This window comes from Acartia tonsa, chromosome 9 (assembly GCF_053477335.1).
Source record: "Acartia tonsa isolate MP-2025a chromosome 9, ASM5347733v1, whole genome shotgun sequence".
NCBI classification, from domain to species: Eukaryota; Metazoa; Arthropoda; class Copepoda; order Calanoida; family Acartiidae; genus Acartia; species Acartia tonsa.
Genome location: NC_137268.1, coordinates 35734148 through 35761947, shown reverse-complemented (window position 1 = coordinate 35761947; position 27800 = coordinate 35734148). Strand labels below are relative to the sequence as shown.

At 36.5% G+C, this 27800-nt stretch overlaps 1 protein-coding gene and 1 long non-coding RNA gene across 4 annotated transcripts in view; one reads left to right on the top strand and one right to left on the bottom strand.

Annotated features, from left to right (window-relative positions):
- Positions 1 to 3629: 3629 nt before the first annotated feature.
- The window catches only part of LOC145327673 (uncharacterized), a 107928-nt gene continuing 83757 nt past the window's right edge, over positions 3630 to 27800 (bottom strand). Inside the window, exons 5-14 of the mRNA XM_080171232.1 lie at positions 16520 to 16608; positions 15649 to 15744; positions 15227 to 15331; positions 14824 to 14892; positions 14262 to 14373; positions 13377 to 13567; positions 12611 to 12663; positions 6533 to 6635; positions 5253 to 5326; positions 3630 to 4813 (exon numbers count right to left, since the gene is read on the bottom strand). Of these exons, the coding sequence (XP_080027358.1) occupies positions 4656 to 4813; positions 5253 to 5326; positions 6533 to 6635; positions 12611 to 12663; positions 13377 to 13567; positions 14262 to 14373; positions 14824 to 14892; positions 15227 to 15331; positions 15649 to 15744; positions 16520 to 16608 (1050 nt within the window). The 3' untranslated portion in view covers positions 3630 to 4655. The remainder of the gene's footprint in view (positions 4814 to 5252; positions 5327 to 6532; positions 6636 to 12610; positions 12664 to 13376; positions 13568 to 14261; positions 14374 to 14823; positions 14893 to 15226; positions 15332 to 15648; positions 15745 to 16519; positions 16609 to 27800) is intronic.
- Positions 17614 to 18619, top strand: LOC145327675 (uncharacterized). Of its 3 annotated transcripts, XR_013882218.1 has the most exons (6): positions 17614 to 17658; positions 17746 to 17831; positions 17918 to 17975; positions 18059 to 18119; positions 18256 to 18319; positions 18473 to 18619. It is a non-coding gene; the product is annotated as an uncharacterized LOC145327675 (long non-coding RNA). The 3 variants fall into 3 exon arrangements; XR_013882217.1 differs by having other exon boundaries at positions 17746 to 17975; XR_013882216.1 differs by lacking the exon at positions 17614 to 17658 and having other exon boundaries at positions 17667 to 17975.

Here is a 27800-nt window from a genome sequence, read left to right as displayed (position 1 = left end):
CCCACTCCCTTTTCATGTCAACCAACAACAGAAAAGGAGTAGCGGTCAACTAGGACGTTCAACAAAAACCGCGAAACAGTTAATACTACTTAAGCGAAAGGGATTTCTGTCTAAGAGCTATATCACTTGGAAGGGTGATGGGCCCAGTCCTCTAAATACGTTTGAACCTTCTCTGGACCTTTGAGCGCTTCAATGAAAAGAAGAACTAATTGGTGGTTTGCGAGATCTTAATATACACACACAAAGACAAACATCCTATTTTTTCCCTATTTATTTACTATTAATTTCAATGATTTGATGATTTTCTAATAATTTCTTCAAAGTGTAGAACTGATATTTTCTGAAGGTACGATTTAAAATTAAAGAAAAAGTTTTGCGAAATAAAATAAACGTTGTCGACTTAGGTAGGGAGAGAGAGTGAAGGAGAAAGAGAGAAGGGGGGAGGGGATGAGGAGGAAAGATTAAGAGTAATGGGGTAGGAAGAAATGGGGAAGGGGAGGGTAATTAGCACAGGTTATTAAAATAAAAGACATTCAACAAGTATAATTACATCCAAAAGTATCACAGCCAGTACAAGATAACACACAAATTGTGTCAAAAAAGAACCATGTGACGTCATAAAAATGAGGGAGATGAGAGGAGAAGTGGGATAGAAAACCCCTTAAAAAGAGATGGATATTCCATCATTTTTATGACGTCACATGGATCATTTTTGACACAATTTGGGCTTTGTAGTTTAAAAAAAAACATATTTTGTAACATAATAATATCAGAATGTTGCAATTTTTGTCAAACAAGGAAATCAAATTTTGTAAATTTTCATCACCATTTTGAACGTACAGACTGACAGACTGTTACACAGTAGCTGCGCTTTTACAGTAGAGTATTTACCAGGAATCTCAAGGGATAAGACAATGGACGATGTATACCCATAACTATAATGTAATTAAATCAACCCTTCTGTGTATTCAAACTATTGGTTAAAAAGGTTGGACACTGGTTATTTAATCAAAATTTAATACAGTAATAGTCCCAAAAACCTTCAACAACTGCGAGGTCTTGTTCATAAAAGTTTGGGGACGAGTATAATTTGCAGTCCATTTCCTCCATGGGCTTCTAACAAGCTATTATGAAAAACAAGGCTGACAACATTCATGAAATCGAAGCTCTGAAACGGTAGGAAAATTAACACTTGTAGAGTGTCAGAACTGAATACTAATGCATATGTATATACAAAATTGTAAGTTAATTTGTTGCAAAACTGATTAAATACATGTTTCTGTTTAAGGATATACTGACGTTTTTAGGACTTGATTATAGAGATGCTTCGCTTATATTACTGTACGGTGTTGTAATAGGAATAAGTATTCAAAAAATCAGATGAATAGGATAATTTTAACATTTAAAAATTTGTTGTCAAAAAGGTATAAAAAGCTTGTTTTAAATGAACGTACGTACTTTTTGGTAACGATTATAGAGTTGATGCGCTTTCTAAATATTACCTAACTGTTATAGGAATCATCATGCAAAGTTTGAAATCGTTATGACAATTCTAACCTGTCTAAATTAACGAAAAGAGCTTACCATTACAGGACGTACGGACCGGCCCTAATCATAGAAAAGCTTCGCTTTTAAGAAGGGTTAGAAATGAGGGGTGGAGGGTTATATTATTAATTTGAGATGGGGTGTAAAGGATTAGTCATTAATAAGGGGAACAGGTTCATCATTTTTAAAAGCGAAGGTTTCCTATAATTTGGATCGGTCAGTCCGTATGGAACGGATACCTTTTTCGTTAATTAAGGCACGTCAGAATTGTCACATCGATTTCAAACTTTGCATGGTGATTCCTGTAGTAGTTGGGTACAATTAAGAAAGCGTAGCAACTCTATAATCTTTACCAGATTGCGCGTACGTCAAATTTAAACATGTCGATTTTCAACTTTTTTTTACTACAAATTTTTATTTGATATAATTATCCGATTGACCTGTTTTTTGGTATATTGATTCCCGGGAAAACAAAGTACAATATTATAAGCGAAGCAACTCTAATTTCAATTCTTAAAATGTAAGTATGTTCATAAACATTATCCTATTAAGAAGTTTTTCAACAAATTTACTTTTGCTTCGACTTTTACCTATACATTTATATTCTGATTTTTCAGTTCTGACACTATACAAGTGTTGATGTACTTTTGTCCTGCCGTTTCAATGCTTCGCTTTTATGGATGTTGTCATCCTTGTTTCATTGAAAAACAAGGATGACAGTATTCAGAAATGTGAAGCTTATAAAATGTAACAAAAGAACCAAAATATTCCCCTAATTCTCTTTCTAAAAGAGAATACGACTCTAGCATAATGTCTTAACTGTTTCTAAGATAATTTAAGGCCACTCATATTAGAATTGTCCTATCGATATCCAACTTTGCATTTTGATTTCTCTAACAGTTAGGTACGATTTAGAGAGCATAGCAACTCAATAATCGTTACCAGGTTAAGCATATGTCAAATTTTAACATGTCAATTTTTAACTTTTTTTGACAACAAATTTTTATGTGATATAATTATTCGATTGATCTATTTTTTTGTAATACTGATTTCTAGGAAAACAAAATACAATGTTATTAGAGAAACTTTTCTATAAGTGATTCCTGAAAAATGTAAGTATGTAAGACAATATCCTGTATTTACGCAATTTTTCAACAGATTTACTTCTAATTTTGTTATGACATTTATTTTTTTATATTCTGATTATTCAGTTCTGACACTCTACAGGTGTTGAAGCTTGTTTGTCCGTTTTAGAGCTTCGCTTTTATGGATGTTGTCATCCTTGTTTGTTTTATTTACCTAAGTATTTCTATAATAAAACCCAACAGACAAGCAGCCTTTTAATTGCTGAATAAACGTGTCTCTTGATTAAGGAAAGTGTCAGAACATCGAAGACATATAGATTTTAATCGCATTTAAAATAAACTGATTTTGTTTGTATATCTATGAAATCCTTATACTAAAGTAACAGGATGTTTGTGTGTCTGTGTGTTTGTTTGTACCAAAGGATCTCGCTAACCACTAAACCGATCGGGTTCTCCTTAACAGGGTAGCTTTTCATAGGTCCCGGGAAGGTTTATAACTATTTTCTTGGGAGGTGGGACACCCCCAACCCCACCAAAAAATAAAAATCCCCCCCCCAAAAAATAAATTTCTCTATTTTTAACTAAAATAAAAAGGAGGGGGGACACCCCCCCCCCAAAAAAAAAAATCTAAAATAAAAAATTGGTTTATCAAATTCGACTCCCCCCTCCTCAAGTGCCCCTAGGGGCGTAGCCGGTAGTAAAGAGAGAAAATAAGAAAGTTGTCTTATTCCAAACAGTAGTTATCACGTATTTTGTTTAAATCATAGAAAAAAGCAAGAACTTTTTTTCTTATTTTCATTGTTAAGGCTTATTTTTAAAATTAGACAAGTTATTCGCCCGTTTTACATTAGTTAGGATGCAAAAAGTAGTAAATTATGTTGATATTACCTTATTATCAGAGGGTTTATATTTTGCACAAGATCCAAAAAATATTTCACCCCCCCCCCCTTACTATTTTTCTCCCGAGGAGTAAAAAAATAAAAATCAATGAAGAATCTCTTTTAAAACAAAGTCATTTTATTTACAGATTAAACAAAAAAATCACAGATTCTATAAAAATAAATATGTATAAAGGTAAGTTTGGTTTTTACAAAAATAAATATAATAACAGTATTCGAGGGGGTGGGAGGTTGATAGAAATATAGCCCCAAACCATCAGACAAGAGATGCTTGCTAACAAATCTATAATACAAAGTAGAATGATGTCTGTCCGTCTGTCTGTCTGTCCCTTAAGATCTCGGTTACTACTGAACCGATCGGATTCTACTCTTCAGGGAATATACCTACTGGTCCTGTGGTGGTTTTAGGCTATTTTCTTGGGGGGTGGGACACCCCCAACCCCCCCAAAAACAAAAAATACCCCCCACATTTTTTTTTTGTAGAAGATTTCCTTTACGTATTTCGCCAAAAAAAATTTTAACACCTCTTGGGGAAAAAGCCCCTAGAGGCTAGGGGCGAAGCCGCTAGTGTTATATAAAGGGGAAGGCATCTTTCGCCGAATTCCGTAAATGTGTGAGTCTTAAGAGTTTAAAATAGGAGAACTTTAAAATTTTGTATGGCAGTTGCTCTAATATATTAAATTAAAGAACTGTAAAGAAACGGCGTCAAAACCGCCGCTATCGCCGAAAACCAGTATGTCCCACCAAATTTGTTTTTGCTTTTCTCGATAAATTACACAAATTTGAATCATTTAAGACAAATTTATTATTTTCTAAAAGTTGACCTTTTATTTGCCCGGGCTCTTGTAATTTTTTGGATTTTAATATTAAAAACATGTCAGGAGAAAATACAGGAGAAAATTTTATAGAAAAAAGTTGGTCTCAAATGGTTCAAAATTGACAAATTTGGCGAAAAAACGTGAAAAAAAATCGGACGTTTTCAGCGGGAGCGGCGGTTCGGCAACAAATCCACGTTATACCACACTAAAGGAACTGCCATGCCAAATTTTAGAGTTCTACTCCTCTTTCAAAGTCTTAAAACTCACACCTTTACCAAATTCTGCGAAACCTACCTCACCCTTGTTGACTAATGTTTATATTTTGAGACCCCAACGATTTGAAGATCCTCTGTAACTAATTCTATTTCATCTTCTGAAAACTGTATGTTGTCATCACTGGAATCATCATCAAGATTAATTGTTTCATTCTCTTCTATTTCATGGTTGTCATCCATTGGACAGCTCTCTTAAATTAAAGAAATCTTTATGTAAAAGAAACAGAATATCTCTGTAACCGCTACACCGATATGGTTCTCCTTAACATTGTAGCATTATGGGTTCTTGGAAAGTTTATAACTTTTTTAGTGGACAATACAATTTTTTACTACTTAATCTTAAAACTAAATAGAAAATTGGGAGGGGGGGGATTTCAACTTGCCTCCCACTTCAATTTTCCCTAGAGGCCTCTAAGGGTGAATCTTCTAGTAATAAATAAACCATTACCTAATATCATAATCTGTAAAATATTCAAATAATGGGGGAGAGACGATTTTTCAGGTGGCTTGTATTCCACCCCGCCCCCCCCCAAAAAAAAAATTAAAAATAGGTTAAAACCATCATTCCCTTTAGCAGTTACAAAATCTTCAAGGACAAACAGACATCGTATTATTTTGTATTATAAATACCTGGATCTTCATCGTGTTCATGAAGAAAATACGCAGGTGTTTTGGATGGGTTATTCAGACTCTCCATCATTTCTCTAGGTAAAGAATGTTTGTTTATTGATTACTAGCGGTTGCGCACCTAGCATCTAGGAGCACTGAATACGAAGGGGTTGGGTAAGCAGAAAAATAGCCTAAACCATCCCAGGATCAATGCGAAGATTCATAAAATAGAGAACTTAATCGATTTAGTAGTTAGCGAAATGTCAAGCTACAGCCAAAAAAAACCTTACTACTTTATATAATACTAGTGGCTACGCCCCTAGAGGCAATCTAAATTTTGGTTCAAGTATCTACGATACCTCGTTATGTTGCGTTCATGTCTACGATTTTTTTGTGACCTCTCGGGAGGTTGGTGGTACCCTCCCCCAAAATAGTTATAAACCGGGACCTATGAGAATCTAACCTGTTAGGGAGAGCCCGATCGGTTCAGCGGTTAGCATTTTTCCTTCGGTACACACAGACAGACAAATAGACATGCTGTTACTTTATTATAAGGGTGTAAAAGGATTAATGATAAATGACAAGTGGCTTTGCCCTACGGAATTTAAGTGATCAGACTGTGAACGATAATAGTTATTTATAGATAGACAGCTTTCAGCGGATATTAAAATAAAAAATGATAACATTAAACCAGCTGGGTAGTCCCGAGGAGCCAGAGGCCAAGACTAAGACTAAGACTAACTGGTAATATTTTTATGTTTTTCATTTTAATATTCATGAAAAATTGTTTGTAATACAATGGCTGAGAACTGGTTCTAATCTAGCAGATATTAATTGGTTTCGAAGCAATACTGGAAAATCTATTCGCTTTAAAAGGTTAAAATTATTGAAGTATCAATTACAATTTTCCAAATAACTGCGTGCGTGCGTGCAATCATTTCCACTAAATGTACCTATATCATATTTTCAAAACCACATAATTTTACTGCAGGTTATCCTTATAAAAAAAATAGGATGTCTGTATGTAATGAAGCGAAAATACGTATTTATCACTTCGTATTATAGACAGCTTTCCACGGATATTTTAATGAAAAATTATAAGATTAAAACCAGTTTTGTTAGCTTCGAGGGGCAAAAGTACCTGGCTACCAAAACAGATATTGATCTTACGAATTTTATTTTAATATTCATGGGAAATTGTCTGTAATATGATGCTATACATGATTTTCAGTATGGCTGAGAACCGGTTCTAATCAAGCGAATATTAATCGATTTCAAATTCATACTGAAAAAGAACTTACTTGATTCCATAAGGTTGTCCATGAAGGAAACCATGTAGATAGTCTATATCATCACACTCTACACAGTCACACCAGGTATTATGTACAGGACTACTGGACACATCTATAATAATAATAATAATATCTATGAAGGAAACTATGTAAATAGTCTATATCATCACACTCTACAGTTACACCAAGTATTATGTACAGGACTACTAGACACATCTATAATAATAATATCTATGATAGAAACTATGTAGATAGTCTATATCATCACACTCTACACAGTCACACCAGGTATTATGTACAGGACTACTGGACACATCTATAATAATAATATCTATGATAGAAACTATGTAGATAGTCTATATCATCACACTCTACACAGTCACACCAGGTATTATGTAAAGTACTACTGGACACATCTATAATAATAATATCTATGATAGAAACTATGTAGATAGTCTATATCATCACACTCTACACAGTCACACCAGGTATTATGTACAGGACTACTAGACACATCTATAATAATAATATCTATGAAGGAAACTATGTAGATAGTCTATATCATCACACTCTACACAGTCACACCAGGTATTATGTAAAGGACTACTGGACACATCTATAATAATAATAATATCTATGAAGGAAACTATGTAGATAGTCTATATCATCACACTCTACACAGTCACACCAGGTATTATGTACAGGACTACTGGACACATCTATAATAATAATAATATATATGATGGAAACTATGAAGATAGTCTATATCATCATACTCTACACAGTCACACCAGGTATTATGTACAGGACTACTAGACACATCTATAATAATAATATCTATGAAGGAAACTATGTAGATAGTCTATATCATCACACTCTACACAGTCACACCAGGTATTATGTACAGGACTACTAGACACATCTATAATAATAATATCTATGAAGGAAACTATGTAGATAGTCTATATCATCACACTCTACACAGTCACACCAGGTATTATGTACAGGACTACTAGACACATCTATAATAATAATATCTATGATAGAAAATATTTAGATAGTCTATATCATCACACCTTACACAGTCACACCAGGTATTATGTACAGGACTACTGGACACATCTATAATAATAATAATATCTATGATAGAAACTATGTAGATAGTCTATATCATCACACTCTACAGTCACACCAAGTATTATGTACAGGACTACTAGACACATCTATAATAATAATATCTATGATAGAAACTATGTAGATAGTCTATATCATCACACTCTACACAGTCACACCAGGTATTATGTACAGGACTACTGGACACATCTATAATAATAATAATATCTATGATGGAAACCATGTAGATAGTCTATATCATCACACTCTACAGTCACACCAAGTATTATGTACAGGACTACTAGACACATCTATAATAATAATATCTATGATAGAAACTATGTAGATAGTCTATATCATCACACTCTACACAGTCACACCAGGTATTATGTACAGGACTACTGGACACATCTATAATAATAATATCTATGAAGGAAACTATGTAGATAGTCTATATCATCACACTCTACACAGTCACACCAGGTATTATGTACAGGACTACTGGACACATCTATAATAATAATATCTATGATAGAAACTATGTAGATAGTCTATATCATCACACTCTACACAGTCACACCAGGTATTATGTACAGGACTACTAAACACATCTATAATAATAATAATATCTATGATAGAAACTATGTAGATAGTCTATATCATCACACTCTACACAGTCACACCAGGTATTATGTACAGGACTACTGGACACATCTATAATAATAATAATATCTATGATAGAAACTATGAAGATAGTCTATATCATCACACTCTACACAGTCACACCAGGTATTATGTACAGGACTACTGGACACATCTATAATAATAATAATAATATCTATGAAGGAAACTATGTAGATAGTCTATATCATCACACTCTACACAGTCACACCAGGTATTATGTACAGGACTACTGGACACATCTATAATAATAATAATATCTATGATAGAAACTATGAAGATAGTCTATATCATCACACTCTACACAGTCACACCAGGTATTATGTACAGGACTACTGGACACATCTATAATAATAATAATATATATGATGGAAACTATGAAGATAGTCTATATCATCACACTCTACACAGTCACACCAGGTATTATGTACAGGACTACTAGACACATCTATAATAATAATATCTATGATAGAAACTATGTAGATAGTCTATATCATCACACTCTACACAGTCACACCAGGTATTATGTACAGGACTACTGGACACATCTATAATAATAATAATATCTATGATAGAAACTATGAAGATAGTCTATATCATCACACTCTACACAGTCACACCAGGTATTATGTACAGGACTACTGGACACATCTATAATAATAATAATAATATCTATGAAGGAAACTATGTAGATAGTCTATATCATCACACTCTACACAGTCACACCAGGTATTATGTACAGGACTACTGGACACATCTATAATAATAATAATATCTATGATAGAAACTATGATGATAGTCTATATCATCACACTCTACACAGTCACACCAGGTATTATGTACAGGACTACTGGACACATCTATAATAATAATAATATATATGATGGAAACTATGAAGATAGTCTATATCATCACACTCTACACAGTCACACCAGGTATTATGTACAGGACTACTAGACACATCTATAATAATAATATCTATGATAGAAACTATGTAGATAGTCTATATCATCACACTCTACACAGTCACACCAGGTATTATGTACAGGACTACTGGACACATCTATAATAATAATAATATCTATGAAGGAAACTATGTAGATAGTCTATATCATCACACTCTACACAGTCACACCAGGTATTATGTACAGGACTACTGGACACATCTATAATAATAATAATATCTATGATAGAAACTATGTAGATAGTCTATATCATCACACTCTACAGTCACACCAAGTATTATGTACAGGACTACTGGACACATCTATAATAATAATATCTATGATAGAAACTATGTAGATAGTCTATATCATCACACTCTACACAGTCACACCAGGTATTATGTACAGGACTACTGGACACATCTATAATAATAATATCTATGAAGGAAACCATGAAGATAGTCTATATCATCACACTCTACACAGTCACACCAGGTATTATGTACAGGACTACTGGACACATCTATAATAATAATATCTATGATGGAAACTATGTAAATAGTCTATATCATCACACTCTACACAGTCACACCAGGTATTATGTACAGGACTACTGGACACATCTATAATAATAATAATATCTATGATAGAAACTATGAAGATAGTCTATATCATCACACTCTACACAGTCACACCAGGTATTATGTACAGGACTACTGGACACATCTATAATAATAATATCTATGATGGAAACTATGTAAATAGTCTATATCATCACACTCTACACAGTCACACCAGGTATTATGTACAGGACTACTGGACACATCTATAATAATAATAATATCTATGATAGAAACTATGAAGATAGTCTATATCATCACACTCTACACAGTCACACCAGGTATTATGTACAGGACTACTAGACACATCTATAATAATAATATCTATGATAGAAACTATGTAGATAGTCTATATCATCACACTCTACACAGTCACACCAGGTATTATGTACAGGACTACTGGACACATCTATAATAATAATATCTATGAAGGAAACCATGAAGATAGTCTATATCATCATACTCTACACAGTCACACCAGGTATTATGTACAGGACTACTGGACACATCTATAATAATAATAATATCTATGATAGAAACCATGTAGATAGTCTATATCATCACACTCTACACAGTCACACCAGGTATTATGTACAGGACTACTGGACACATCTATAATAATATTATCTATGATAGAAACTATGTATATAGTCTATATCATCATACTCTACACAGTCACACCAGGTATTATGTACAGGACTACTGGACACATCTATAATAATAATAATATCTATGATAGAAACCATGTAGATAGTCTATATCATCACACTCTACACAGTCACACCAGGTATTATGTAAAGTACTACTGGACACATCTATAATAATAATATCTATGAAGGAAACCATGAAGATAGTCTATATCATCACACTCTACACAGTCACACCAGGTATTATGTAAAGGACTACTGGACACATCTATAATAATAATAATATCTATGAAGGAAACTATGTAGATAGTCTATATCATCACACTCTACACAGTCACACCAGGTATTATGTAAAGGACTACTGGACACATCTATAATAATAATAATATCTATGAAGGAAACTATGTAGATAGTCTATATCATCACACTCTACACAGTCACACCAGGTATTATGTAAAGGACTACTGGACACATCTATAATAATAATATCTATGAAGGAAACTATGTAGATAGTCTATATCATCATACTCTACACAGTCACACCAGGTATTATGTACAGGACTACTGGACACATCTATAATAATAATAATATCTATGATAGAAACCATGTAGATAGTCTATATCATCACACTCTACACAGTCACACCAGGTATTATGTAAAGGACTACTGGACACATCTATAATAATAATAATATCTATGAAGGAAACTATGTAGATAGTCTATATCATCACACTCTACACAGTCACACCAGGTATTATGTAAAGGACTACTGGACACATCTATAATAATAATATCTATGAAGGAAACTATGTAGATAGTCTATATCATCACACTCTACACAGTCACACCAGGTATTATGTACAGGACTACTGGACACATCTATAATAATAATAATATCTATGATAGAAACCATGTAGATAGTCTATATCATCACACTCTACACAGTCACACCAGGTATTATGTACAGGACTACTGGACACATCTATAATAATAATATCTATGATGGAAACCATGTAGATAGTCTATATCATCACACTCTACACAGTCACACCAGGTATTATGTACAGGACTACTGGACACATCTATAATAATAATATCTATGATGGAAACCATGAAGATAGTCTATATCATCACACTCTACACAGTCACACCAGGTATTATGTACAGGACTACTGGACACATCTATAATAATAATAATATCTATGATGGAAACCATGTAGATAGTCTATATCATCACACTCTACACAGTCACACCAGGTATTATGTACAGGACTACTGGACACATCTATAATAATAATAATATCTATGATAGAAACCATGAAGATAGTCTATATCATCACACTCTACACAGTCACACCAGGTATTATGTACAGGACTACTGGACACATCTATAATAATAATAATATATATGAAGGAAACTATGTAGATAGTCTATATCATCACACTCTACACAGTCACACCAGGTATTATGTACAGGACTACTGGACACATCTATAATAATAATATCTATGATAGAAACTATGTAGATAGTCTATATCATCACACTCTACACAGTCACACCAGGTATTATGTACAGGACTACTAGACACATCTATAATAATAATAATATATATGAAGGAAACCATGTAGATAGTCTATATCATCACACTCTACACAGTTACACCAAGTATTATGTACAGGACTACTAGACACATCTATAATAATAATATCTATGAAGGAAACTATGTAGATAGTCTATATCATCACACTCTACACAGTCACACCAGGTATTATGTACAGGACTACTGGACACATCTATAATAATAATAATATATATGAAGGAAACTATGTAGATAGTCTATATCATCACACTCTACACAGTCACACCAGGTATTATGTACAGGACTACTGGACACATCTATAATAATAATAATATATATGAAGGAAACTATGTAGATAGTCTATATCATCACACTCTACACAGTCACACCAAGTATTATGTTCTTTTCTGGTATAACCTATGGACCGACATACTCATATGTACATAGAGTATCTTTGCTACAAAAACTAAGCATTACAGACAGACAGACAAACATTTGTACCTTGTTGCATTTCTACTTCAGTGGAAGCTTCATTATTGTCTTCTATGTCATCTCTGAAATAAAAAAAATATCAATAACTAGAGTGGTCACAATTTAATAAATAAATGCTGTCTGTATTAAGTTTCTTTCCTATGAACAATCCGACCAATTCAGGGATCTAAAAGGGATTAGACAATGGCCGATGAATAGATATACATTATAAATCCCCAATTAAATATACAAAATTACCCCTTCTGTGGATTAATACTAGTTGTTGAAACGTTTGAACTTTCATCTTATTTAACCAATCAAAATTTACTAAAGTTGTTAAGTCAACGAATAAGAAAACATTATACATAATACTTTGGGGACTAGTGTAATAAACTACCTATTGTCCCCTCTCTCTCTTACATTATTAGCATGAAGGGCAGGGTTTTCTATCATAATTTTCTAAGGATAAAGCTTTGCTTGGGAAAATTCCTATGTCTATTCTATGATAATAATTATATTTTGTAAAAATGCTTAAATTTTTTTTTTTATAAAATTCATTCGAATCCAATGAGGGACAATGGGTTGTTTTTTACACTGGTCCCCAATGTCTTATAATAACCTTTTTTATTTGTTAGCTTAACAACTTTGGAAACTCAACTTAATAAACCAATCAATCAAATTTCAATTAAAGTCCCCAAAGTTGTAGTCAACGAATTAGAAAATGTTTTTAAAAACTTTAGGGACTAATGTAATAAACAGCCCATTGTCCCCTCTCTCTCTTGTAAACATTACTTACCCTGAAGACTGAAGAATATTAATGTCATCAATTTGTTGATTTATAATATCCAGAGGAGCTATCAGCAGTGACTCAAGTCCAAGATCAAAATTTGAAAAGTCGTCGTCCGCGTGTAATCTATTTTCAGCAAGTTCTCTGGTTTCATCTGATGATAGTTTCTCAGTCATGTTCTTTATTTCTTCCTCTTTCTCCTTAATAAATTAAAGCGGTTTCCCTCAAATTGCCCGTACAAAGCCCCACTCCCCACTCTTTATTTGAAAATAAATAAAAAATAAGTGTTGGAGGGGGGATTATTATTTTAGGGTTAGAGCATCGCATCTCTGCACGGAAATGTTATCTTATTTTTAATTTATTCAGGAAAGGTGAAGGGGGGTTAGGGCTCTTTAGGCACTTTGAGAATAGGCACCTAAATCAATACGTTATCAAACTCAAGGTTTAATTCGAGGACAATTGGCCAAAAATTAATGATTAGATTAAACTTATTGGGAGGAATTTTAGAGGAAGTAGTTTTAAATTCTATTGTCCTACTCTATCCTTCCTAAATATTTCTCATGAAATAATAATATTAAATCTTCAGAATCGCAAATAAAAAATACGAGATATTGCATATTAGGGTTGGGACGGATAACGGATATCCGGCTGATTTCTAATGCCGGATACCCGGTAACCGGCCTGATATCTGCCCAACCACGGATATCCAGCAAATTACCGGATATCCGGCCGGATAACCGGATATCCGTCATTAGAAACCAGCCTGATATTAGGTATCCGGATATTTTCATTATTTGAAATCCGGCCGGATGTTTAAAATGGCCGGGTATCTGGCCCAAACCTTTTGCATACATGATAATAGGCGACAGCCTGTACTGCACGCTGTGTTTTTACCTGCAATGTATGTTCTAGTTTTACAATTTTCTTTTCCAGCAGTTTACATTTTCTTTGGTTTGTGGAAATTTTCCTTTTTAATTCTTTTTCTGACTCTTCTAGTGTTTGGCACCTAAACAAATTATCTATGACTAGCGGATACGCCCCCTAGAAGCCTCTAGGGGCACTTAAGGTATGGGGAGGGGCCTAAATTCGACATCCGACATATTTTATTCAATTTTTTTAGTTTTAACAATAATTTGTATTATAGAATAATTTCATTTTTAGAGAAAAACTAAAAGATTTTTTTGGGTATAGTCCCTTTCGTGGCAACGCCCCTTAAGGGGCGATTCGTCGAATTTTTGAAATTGCTTTTAATAGGTTAGGTTAGGTTATATTGGGTTATGTGATTGCTCCACAGGCAAAGGCAATTGGCCCCGTAGGGTTAGAGCCCCCCACAGGGACTAGAAATATGAGAAAAGCTACTGTGAAAATACGAAGAATCGCCCCTTAAGGGGCGTTGACACGAAAGGAACTATACCCCTTTTTTTTAAATGCATAAATTTTAACAAAAAAAGGGTACCTGTCTTTTTCTATTGTAAGTTTAGCATTCAATTCTGAAACCTCTTCTTGTGTCATGCTTAGTTTCGCACTAAACATATTTTATGCAAATATTTTGGACATTAACGTAAAAGAATAGAGGGGGCATGAGCTATAAGTAACCCTGTGAGGACCCTGTCTCGAATTTGTATTGGCTCTTTGAAATCAGCTAATAGCGTCGAAAATATAAACAAGGCCAAGTCCTTACAAAATAACAGAAAACAATTTTCTAGCAGACAAAAAGGGTTTCCACCGCTTGTGCCAGGTAGTTTTCTGGATTATACATCAATATTTAAACTTTATCTAAATTCTTGATCTATAATTTGATTGCCTAATAGAAAGAGAAATAAAATATGAATCAGCTGCGAATCTAAAAAACAATTTACCTTAACTGTTGGTTTTCAAGTCTGCTGTCCTTGAGAAGTTCTACGTTTACTGAACTCAGGTCAGATTTAAATTCTTTTATTGCTTCATTTTCCTTTTGCAAAGACCTAAATAAGCACATTGATGACGAAAAATGCGTCAGTGCGTCCATCCGGCAGCAATCATTTCAATTTTTGTGATAACAAGCACTGTCTTTTCTCTTACAAGCTGTGTCTTTTCCTCTACAAGCCATGTCTTTTCAAAAATATCGCGAAAAATGCCTCCCTTTATATCTCTTTAAATGCTGGCAGTGTGAATGTTCATTTGTTCAGCTTTCTCGAGTTTTGAGCCTTCCTTTTATGTATGTTGTCATTCTTAACATTAATAAAAGAAGGCTTCACTGAAAAGAATACATAAAATAAAAACTAAATAATTAAATGCTGACCTTAGTTCTGTTTCAAGACTAACTTTCTCAGTGATACAAGCTGATAATTTGGATTTCATCGTTTCTAATTCAGAATTTGTACCAGCTAATTTTAACCTATGAAAAAACTAAAATTACATATATTTATGAATTTTTAAAATGTATGAGGTCATAAAGAGAGATGAAAATGTCTGTTTATTAAAATAGTTCCCAAAGTTTTGTTATTCGTTGGCTTGACAACTTTGGGGACTTTAATGAATTTTGATTTGTTGGTTTATTACGTTGAGTGTTCAAACGTTTCAACCAGAGATTGTAAACAAAATAAGCGTTAATCAATATTGATCATGGACTATATCCTACTATATAAAGTAGTAGGGATTTCTGAACGTTAAGATTTTGATAACTACTTAACCTATTGAGTTAAAAAAGCTTCTATAAGGGCCCTGGATGGTTAAGGTTATTTAATTCTTATAACTAAGTTTAGTTTTAGGTTAATTTTTCTACTTTTTTAGTCCTTCAAATACATAGCTCTCAGATGATAGGAGCGCAGCCGCTAGTTATATTTTATATATAGTTCCCAGGCACAAGGATATAATTACGATATATGATTCGCCTAGCATTAATATCAACTATTTTAAAGTACATAAAGCCTAATTTTGTTAATCATCATTGAAGATGTACAGTCTATACAGGAAAAAGGTATAACATTAACCAACAATCGAAATAAATCGGAAATAACATTTGAGGGCAGATAAAAACCACGAAAAAATTAGCTGAAATTGCCAAATATTTCTTCGAATTAATTCAGTTGTTGGTTACAGTTGGGATGTACATAAATTTATACTCGATTGTCTTATCCCTTAAGATCCCTGTATGTACATCTGACACTGACCTACAAGCATCCAGTTCAGATGACGCAGCGGTCAGCTTTGTTCTACAGGAATCCAACTTTTGTCTGCAGCTGTTTCTCTCTTCCTGGGCCTAAGTAATTTGGATTTCTTATTGCTTGGATCTTACACCAGATTATTATGTCCTCTAATAAAGTTAAACTCTCAGATGGCTAAAATCCATCCCCCTTTACCCCATCCCCTACCATTACTACTGGAACTGGCCAATAAATTATGTTCATGTTAGAAACCTAAATTGACAACAATTTTCACCCTATAATAATATCCACTATATAGGAATATAAATCTATTAGTCGAAGCAAAATTGCATGTAATTTTGTTGCAACGTCGCTAAAATACAGGACATTCTTACATTTTGGAGACTTAATTATAGATATTACAAATAAAAAAAACTTAAACTTAATTTTATTTGTAATAGAGAAAACTGTTCTGAGTGCATAAACAGAGGTGGGTTCTTAAAAAAATTTTACCCCACTAAAATCAGTTTGGAACATTATAACCAGTGGGGATAAGTACAAAATTTGGTAATATTGATTCTTAAAAAACTTTTACCCCACTTATTATAATGTTCCAAAGTGATTTTTTGAGTGGGGATAAAACATCCTCATTGGAACATTATTTTGAAATTTGGAAGATTTTTTAGGTTTTTGTCTTTGTTGATTTTTTTGACATGTTTTTTATGCTTAATTTAAATATTTGAAAATTTGAAAAATCTCTGAATTAAAAAAAAAATACCTATTCCAAATTTAATTGTGACTACCCCACTCGGTCTTTTGGAACATTATTTTGGTACACTATTTATTTCAATTCAATTTTTTTTTAAGAATGACATTCGCATTTACTGTGCTGGCTAAGCCACAAACCTAAAAATTCAATGTTAAGGAAAGAAAACGAGTACCCCTCCTGGTCAACTATTCATCTGTACCTGTAATCCTGCCTGTACCATGAAGATGTTATAGTAAAATTATTTTATATATTTTCTTTCTTTCTGTTTAAATTACAAAAAATATTAAGCAAAATTTTAAAACTTATCAAACCATTTCAGAAAGATAATTCAATTTTTAACTCCGTGTAGCCCCCTCATGTTCCATAGCTGGCTCAAGACCAAGGAGGAAAATGAAAAGTAAGCTTTCTTATAAAAAAATGTAATACAAAAATTCCTTAATTTTTAATTCAATTGATCAATTATCAAATTTTGTTATTAATTTAGAATGTGACTGCCATATGAAAGATTGTGTAGCTGCATTAAATTAATCTATCTTATTGCAAGAAGTGCTTGGTTGCATAAGAATCAAGGTAACTACCTATAGTACCTACCTAAAAGAACATTTATAAACTTTTTAATAATTTGTTACTGTGTCCTTAAAGAAATCAATATTTAGACTACAAGCTGTGTACCTGAAAAGCTGGTCAAATAATTGTTAACTGTGTACCTATTAGGTAATAATCAAACAAAAATGTATTTTTTTTATCATTAATTTTATATCATTAAAATCTTAGCCTAAACATATTATTCAATTTAGATGTTTGTTGTGCTGTACCTGATATTTTATGTTGGCATAGCAGCCTTCTTACCCTTCTCTGGTAAATATTTAATAAAGAAAAATTCAAATTCAAATACCCAGAGATAGTTAAATTTTGATAAAAAAGAAAAGAAAAAATATTTAATTTTTAAAAAAAAATTCTTTTTTTTATAACTGCATGCTCTTTTCCTTTTTAGTCATTACGAGCGCAGTGTGTTTGAGTAAAATTACCAACCCAGGCAACTTAATATACCCCCAGAGGTAAATTTATTATTGTATATGTATTTTATGTTTTAAGCTCCAAGTTTATTCTATAGTGTAATACTTTACAAACTTATTTTATCATCTATTCTTTTAAAATTTTATATTTTAATTTTTATATTATCCTTTTACAAAACATAAATTCTTTTTTAGTTTTGTGAAAGCATAGCTGAGATGTTCTTCTTCTATTTCAAAGTTAAAATGCTGTCCACAGACTATGTTAACCATGCCTGTTCCTTGTCCACCGGAGCTGCCTGCTGAAGCAGGGCGGATGCAACCCTCCTACAAATTCCCAGGTTGCACATTCACAAAACTGAGGACTGCGGATCTACAAAACTGAAGACTGACGTCTTGAATTCAACAACGTCAAAAATTGGATCTTACGTCCCAAGATAAACAACTGGACGAGAAGCAGCAGGCCAAACGCTGCCAGTAAGGGTTTGGTAAGCCCTAGCCGCAGAAAATCCGTGAGGATCTCTGCCGCAGGATTCAGCTTCGCGGCTGTTTCCAACTCAAACATAAACTTTCACTGCATTAAAATATATTATTATATTGCTCGTATTATTATTGACAGAGAAGGACAGACTGGTCTCGGCGGGAGGCAAGACAGACTCAGGCCATAAAAGCGCCGCCCGCGGATACGTTAGCCCCACCCAACAGAGGTGGTGCCACTTGTTATTCGGCAGTGCTAATGTCATGCCAATAAACTTAAGAAGGCTGTCGTAAGACCAACGCAATTAATATCCCGCCACTGGTGCTTGTTTACTGGCCCAGTATTGAGTAGGCCCGATTATTCAGCCAATGAAAATTACGCAGAAAGAAGTAGAGGCTTTAGGTCCGCCTGTCACACTTCCACCTCGCCGCCGTCCAGCGCCGCCTTATACAATACCTCGAACCAACAGAGTTGTGCACAGCCCGCCTGGAATTACTGGCGGCAGTCGTATCCCTCGTACCCCCCCTACACAAAGGTGGTCAACGGACGTACAGCCACCTTCAGGGCCCAGGTCTGGCTTCACAGGTATAAGGGGTAGCTTCGAACACAGCACAACATCTCCCGGCAGACGTGTAAGCTTATCCGGGGAACCGCCGCAGCCGTCACCGTCTCTAGCTGGTATAGAACCAATTCTACCAGCCCAGCAACCAATAACAAGCAGTGAGACCGGACCAAGCACACCGTTTTCGCCGTACAGGGACGCAGTTATTGACGAGGCAGGTGCAACACCAATTACTCGCAGCTGCCACCGATTATTAGAAGAGTTGGACTTAGATTACAACCCTAACTCAACTACAGCACAAACCCACACTGTATCTGTTTTCTACCCTGCTGAAACAAACAACGTTGCAGAGATGGCGCAGCGGCTGCAGGATGCTAAGATAAGTGTTGTGGAGATGAAACTAATGGTTGAAGACTTCGAGCCAGCTGTTGGGTCTCCAGGTACACACTCTGTGGAGAGGCTAGAGGCTATTTTAAAACAGCTTGATGATGCTGCTGCCACCCTACGTTCAGCCCGAGCCGTCTTTGATGTGTATGAAGGCAATGATGGTACTGTCCAAGCCCGCAATGATGCTGCCAGGGATACACACAACCGCGTTCGTACTATGATAACTGGATTAACAGCACACCTAGCAACCCGCCGTAATGAGCAAGGTAACGGTGCACAAAACCAGCCACAGAACACAGCTGCTGCAGCTGCCCCCCGCCTGAACAATGCCCAGATAAATGCAAAGAACAGACGGGTTGAAAATGCAGTCACAACACTAATCCCAAGAGCTACTGATCTGGAGTCAGAGTTGTATGCAATCACAGACAGCAACCTGACCTCTGACAGCCAGCTGCCAGATCTGATGAACCGGCTAAAGGAGTCAACAACCCGCAGTTGTGATGTCATCAAGAAATTGGAGATTGCCATCAAGGATGCAACTGACTTGGATAAGGATGATGAAGCTACACAGCTGCACAATGCACAAACAAGTCTGGAAGCTGAACTTGAGGCTGCCAAGGCACAGGTAGAGGATCAGCAGATCATCTTTGGTTTCAAGGCCCTCTGCTCAACTAGTGAACACCGCGCCAAAAGTGTCACAAAGCCCCTGTTTGATGGAACCACTGGGTTAGACATGTTCTCATTTCAGCGTGAATTCAAAGCTTATATTGGCAGTATTCCTGGATTGACAGAGGCTGAGCGGCTGAAAATATTGATTGATCAATGTCTCCAGGGTACACCTCAGACTATATGCTGCCAAGAAACATCTATTGACAGCTGTTGGAAGAAGCTGTTGACCCGATTTGGTTCTGTACCTGACATCTACAACAAGTTCCTAGATGAGCTGGATGATGTTGGACGCCAGCCATGGAAGGAACCATCACAGCAACTGGACTGGCTGTACAAAGTACAAGCTGTGCTTCTGAAGATGAAGAAGTTTGCTGCAGAGATGGATCCTAGCTGGGGTGCAGAGGAGGAGCTCTACAGATTGAATCTGCACAGAAAAGTTAGAGACATGTGTGTGAAGGCCAAATCAGATGAATTGCTGAAAAGATACATCTGCAATGCAAACAAGGTTGGTATACAGAACAGTGGCAAATGTTTTGGTATCCTGCTGGACTTCTTAGAGGAGGAGATCAACCTGAAGGCCTTCGAAGTCAGTGAGTACAATGCCACCAACGGCAACAAGAGTAAACGTACCGCCGCAGCACCACCTGACCGCCAACGACGACGCCCGGACAAAGAGAAGGAGAAAGAGGTGATATTAGCAGCTGACAAGAACAAAGGTTATGAAAAAAATACACCTGCACGTACAGACTCAAGGCCCCTCACCAAGCCATTAGAGCAGAAGGGCCCAGGTACAAAACCTGCAACAAGAGAATGTACTCTCTGCTCAGCTAGCCATACTCATCTGTATATGTGCCCCAAATATATCAAGTCCAGGGTCAAGGAAAGGATGAAGGCTGCAACCATGTCCAAGAGCTGTATGAGGTGCCTGCGCATGGATGCAGGGTTTGACAGTGCAGACATGGATGGGTGGTGGTCCCAACATGCAAATGACTGCAGAACGGATCATTTCTGTAACATTGGTAAGTGTGCACGCAGCCGCCACCGAGCACAGCGACACATCCTATGCTGCCCGCTGCACATTGATGAAAACAAGAAGCGGCTTGACAACTTCAGGAAGGCCGTAGGAGAACCACTACCTGACGGGGACCTGCTGTTCAACATGGCAAGTCATGCAGAGAGTCTGTTCAAAGCTGATAGTGACGCACAGCTGCCGCCTGATGTTCACCCTGATGTTGAATCCCCCTCAATTTTTATGTTGCAAGAGTTGGAAGCGGACAGTGGAGCACCCCTGCTCCTGTTCTATGACTCGGGCTGCTCAAGTGCCTGTATCAGCACAAGAGGTGCAAAACATTTGGATGGTGTAGAGGTAAGGCCTGGACCAACTTACCTGAATGTTGCTGGTGGCCAGACCATCAGACTTGACCATGGTGACGTCATGGTATATCTCAAGCTTGCAGAGCCACATGAAGGTAAATACAGAAGAGCTGCCATCACAGGTATGATGATGAATGATGTCACCACCTCCTTTCCTGTATGGGACCTTGATGAACCTTACAGAGAGATTCAAAACAGCTACCATGGTAAGGCTGAGCTGCCTACTGTCCCTAGAAGTGTTGGCGGCGGCCAGGTAGATATTCTGCTAGGATCCAAGTATACATGGTTGTTCCCAAAGCTTGTGTTTACACTGCCAAGTGGTTTAAGTCTCTACAAGAGTATGTTTGCAAGTAAACATGGTCATAGAGGTGTACTTGGAGGTCCCCATGAAGCATGGCAACATGCTGGTGCTGCTATCCAACAGCTGGGTGCCTTTGCTTACCTGTGTAATGAAGTTAAAATGTATCAGGCTTTTACGGATACAAGGATGCTGGATGGATGGATGATTGAGAAAGGCCCAGTGGAAGATGACAGACAGGATGACTGTCCCTTTGATGATATGAAGGGAGACGCTTATCAAGCTAAGGTAGTTGAGCGCAGATACTTTGACCTGGAAAATGTTGGATCTGAAGCCCCTTACAGATGTGTTAAGTGCCGTGGCTGCCCTATATGTAAAAAAGGCGCTACTCTTGAGCACCAGAGTCTGAAGGAAGAGCGGGAGGACCAAATAATACAGCAGTCAGTGAGATTCCTACCAGAGCAACAGCGTGTTGAAGCAGACCTACCCTTTGTCATTGACCCTGAAGAAAATTTAGGCCAGAACCGTCACATTGCCATGGCAATCCTACAGAGCCAGATGAGAAAGCTACGTCAACAGCCAGAGCAAAAACAGGAGGTATTAAAGAGTCACAATAAACTAGCTGACAATGGGTACAGCTGCCGGATAGACGAGCTACCTGATGATATCAAGAAGGAGGTTGAGTCAAGTGAAACCTACTACTACCTGCCATGGAGGACAGTAACCAAGGAAGGGTCGTTGAGCACACCTACCAGATGCGTCTTTGATGCCAGCAGCGGCACACGCACAGGCAAGTCGCTGAACGATACACTTGCTAAAGGCAGCAATCGTCTTGAAAAGCTGCTCCACCTGCTTATAAATTTCCGTGCAGGACCACATGCCTTTGCCACAGATATCAAGATGGCATACAACAATGTAGCATTGACGCCTAAATGTTACAAATGGCACCGCTACCTATGGTATCCTGACTGCAATCCTGACCTGGAGGTTGAAGAAAGAGTCATGAAGACGTTGATCTATGGTGTAGTGAGCAGTGGTAATCAGACAACAGAAGCAATACAGCAGGTAGCCGAATATTGTGAAGCAAAGTTTCCTGAACACAAGGCTGGCACTGATGTCCTGAAGGAGCACACCTATGTTGATGATTCCTCTGAGTCATCTGATTCTGTTGAAGAAAGGGCTGTACAGGTTGGAGGTCTTAATTTTGCACTAAGCCTGGCAAAAATGCAAGTCAAGTCATATGTCCTGTCAGGTGAGAAGCCAGATGAGTCTGTTTCAGCAGATGGCAAGTCAGTAGGTATGCTAGGCTACAGATGGTTACCTGAGGAAGATGCCTTAACCTTGGAAACAAAACCGTTGTACTTTGGCAAGACCCGCCGGGGCAAGCGGCCAGAACCAGTGGAAGGTGATGTACGAGCTGCACTGGAGAGGAATTTCACCAAAAGAACACTCTTAAGCAAGATGGCTACCAATTATGACCCGATTGGACTTGCAACACCAATCACAGCTCAATTCAAGCGTGACTATAGTGTGATTACTGGACTTGGAACTGATTGGGATGATGGATTGCCTGCAAGCTACTTAGATACCTGGGTAAGCCATCTGGACACAATGCAACAGCTGCCAGAAGTCAAATTTCCACGAGCAGCTGCTAATTCAGGCAAGGTTGATCTTCTTGTGTCCACTGATGCTAGCAAGGATCTTGCTGTTGCCTGTGAACATGCACGCTATACCGCCTCTGATGGATCCATTCAGGTCAGGTTAGTTGCAGCAAAATCCAAAATAGTGACTGGACTGACCATACCAAGGGCAGAGCTGCGAGCAGCCGTGCTTGGCGCCACGCTGAGCCGTTCAGTCATCAACAATTTTAAAAACAAGATTGAGAATGTGTATTTCTTCTCTGACAGCACCATTGTCCTGTTCTGGTTGAACAGTGACACCAGACCAATGAGCATTGGTGTAAGAAACATTGTGGTGGAAGTGTTAAGGTTCTCCGACAAAGCTCAGTGGAGACATGTGGAGTCCGCCAACAATTTAGCAGATACTGGAACCCGACCTGGCACAACTACCTCAGACATTGATGAGAACTCCAGCTGGCAAAATGGGATGCCATGGATGCGGCTCCCTAAATCAGACTGGCCGGCAAGAAGTGCGGAAGAGATCAAGTTATCTGGAGAGGAAGCAGCTGCAGCAAAAGCTGAGATCAAGACAGCTATGACAGCACTTGCTTTGGAAGACACCATTGCAACCAGGTACAAGTTCTCTAAGTACATTCTTGATCCGGTAAAGTATGGCTGGCGCAAATCAGTCAGATACCTGGCAATACTTCGTAGATTTGTTGTCTGGTTGGCCGCCAGAAATAGTAACAAGTTGATCTCAAACCATCTACCTGGTGTAACTGTGATCACAGATGGTCTGACAACAGATGAAATTTCAGCGGCTGAAAATTATTATTTCCGTCTGGGTACAGCCGAAGCAAAACAGTTTTGTAAGCCCAAGGACCTTGAGGGAGCACAAGAAATTGACAAGATCCTGCACTATACAGGCAGATTAGTTGACAGTGATGACATCCATGATCCAGGTAAAATCTTTGCTGATCTGAGCCCTGTATCCTTCTGTAAACCGATTCTGGACCGTTATTCGCCAATATCATATGCAATCATGACATATGTACATCAAGAAAAGGTACACCACCGGAATGTCAACCAGACCTTGTTGTACAGCAGAACCATGGCCTACATTGTGAAGGGGAGAGACTTGGCGAAGGAGGTGCGTGAGAAGTGCATGACCTGTAGGAGAAGAGTTGCAAAAAAGGTTCAGGTAGAAATGGGCAAAATACATGAAAGCCGGACGACTGTGGCGCCGCCATTTTACAACTGCCAAATTGACATTTGTGGCCCCTTTGACGCCCATTGCGAACACAATCACCGTGCAAAGGTCAAAGTTTGGTGCTTAGTAATTAAGGATCCAGCTACAGCTGCAGTTGCTGCACACGTCATGACAATGTACAACACAGATGCGTTCCTGACAGCTTTTATGAGATTCTGCTATCTACACTGTGTCCCAAACAAGGTCTATATTGATGCTGGCAGCCAGCTGAAGCGCGGCTGCAAGGAAATGGAGATTAGTGTTGGCGATATCACACGAACTCTTGACAGCAAATATCAGGTTGGTGTTGAACATGATGTTGCCCCCACTGGGGCACATCATTATCAAGGATGTGTTGAGCGGAGTATTGGAGAGATCAAGCGCCTGTTTCATATCACCTTCGATGGATTAAAACTGGATATCCTAAACTATGAATCTGCATTTGCTTATGTTTGCAGCGAGTTAAACAACATGCCACTGTGTCTAGCCGGACGGGCGGAGTCATTAGACAGCATTGATCTGATCACACCTGCGCGGCTGATGCACGGTCGAGCTAGCAACCGCATTCTGATGACACCCTGCACCATCTCCAAGCCGACCCGGATGTTGAAGCAGTTGGAAGCAGTCTACAATGGTTGGTGGAAGGTATGGTATAATCAGCGGCTGACTGACTACATACCAAGAGGCCGGAATCATGGGACAACTGTCAGACAGCCAATCATAGGAGACGTCATTATTTTCACCAAGGTTGAAGGAGAAAGGTTTGCAAATAACAGAGCATTCAAGCTTGGTATCATCACTGAAGTGTTTCCTTCCAAGGATGGTCATGTCAGAGCAGTTGAAGTTTCATACAGAAATTCATCAGAAGCTGTCACAAGAACAACCAGGAGAGCCGTGAAGCATATAGCTGTTATCCTCCCGGAGGACGAGTTAATGCTGACAGAGATCCTGGAGAAAGCTGCAGCCAGAGCCGATGCGATGTTCATCTACAACCAGCCGACCCTACCCATCAACATCGAGTACATAGAAGTGGTGGACACGTGCGGAAGCCAGTGACAAATGTCACAAATCACCCGCACACACACACAGGTTTTATTAGTAAAAACATTATTTGCATAAATAAACATTATATATTTGTGTTCATTACTAAAACCTATCTGAAAAATATCTTTCTTATTCAAACTATCTGAAAAATATCTATCTTTCCCAAAGTTTTATAATACGAAAAAAACTCTACAAAGTTCGTTAAAATGAAAAAAAAAAAATAATCTTGTGAAAAATATTACCAAAGCAAATTGAAAAATATTTTATCAAGTATAATTAAAGTCCCTGTGAAAAGTTTGAACAACAATAAGGCTTTCAAAAATCGCGTTTTTTGTCTTTCATAATTCCTTATTGACATAAAAGAAATTTTTGTGAAAAGAAAAATAAACAATAGGGCGACGTTTTTTTTATTATTCAAATAATTTGGAAAATACCAAGTTGCATACAAATCCGCTAAAAACAATACAAATATCAATTTTAAAAATAAAGTGATAAATACAAATGGAAAAAAAAAAATCCGCCGGATCTAAGTATGCTTTCTAAAAAAGTGAAAAAAAGTCGTTCTCGTTCTAATAACAACAAATTAAATAGCCGAACGCTATTGGTGATAAAAATAGCGAAATAAAACCATAAAATTATTATTTTTTCCATAATAATCCCGGAAAATAATTAAATTCCCGTAAAATAATTATACGTGAATGTCGTCGTTGATCGTAGACGCGCGAATGCCGCGTTCAATTATGCAGTATGTAAACAAATATTTTAGTTGCAACTATACAGTGAAACATTAAACAGTTAATTACTTGAAATATGTTTAAATGCTTTTTATCAATATAGTGATGCTTTTTATCAAATTTTATAGTATATTGCCTCGAATTAAAGTGAATATTAATCGTTTGTTTTATTTTTATAAGCTTTTACCAAATACTTAAAGATTTTATTATAGTTTTTATCATTTTATGCCATAGTTATTTTATGAGCCGATAAATGTTTTAAAATAAACTTGTTATAAATAAAATTAAAATTGTATTATGGTCGAATTTGGATGATGGCCGTAAACTGTCACATCTAGACATTGCCCATACTAGTCTTGGAGCTTTCGATGGAGGAGTGCCGTTTTCATTTTTCTGCCCGGGAGTGTGCTGGCTAAGCCACAAACCTAAAAATTCAATGTTAAGGAAAGAAAACGAGTACCCCTCCTGGTCAACTATTCATCTGTACCTGTAATCCTGCCTGTACCATGAAGATGTTATAGTAAAATTATTTTATATATTTTCTTTCTTTCTGTTTAAATTACAAAAAATATTAAGCAAAATTTTAAAACTTATCAAACCATTTCAGAAAGATAATTCAATTTTTAACTCCGTGTAGCCACCTCATGTTCCATAGCTGGCTCAAGACCAAGGAGGAAAATGAAAAGTAAGCTTTCTTATAAAAAAATGTAATACAAAAATTCCTTAATTTTTAATTCAATTGATCAATTATCAAATTTTGTTATTAATTTAGAATGTGACTGCCATATGAAAGATTGTGTAGCTGCATTAAATTAATCTATCTTATTGCAAGAAGTGCTTGGTTGCATAAGAATCAAGGTAACTACCTATAGTACCTACCTAAAAGAACATTTATAAACTTTTTAATAATTTGTTACTGTGTCCTTAAAGAAATCAATATTTAGACTACAAGCTGTGTACCTGAAAAGCTGGTCAAATAATTGTTAACTGTGTACCTATTAGGTAATAATCAAACAAAAATGTATTTTTTTTATCATTAATTTTATATCATTAAAATCTTAGCCTAAACATATTATTCAATTTAGATGTTTGTTGTGCTGTACCTGATATTT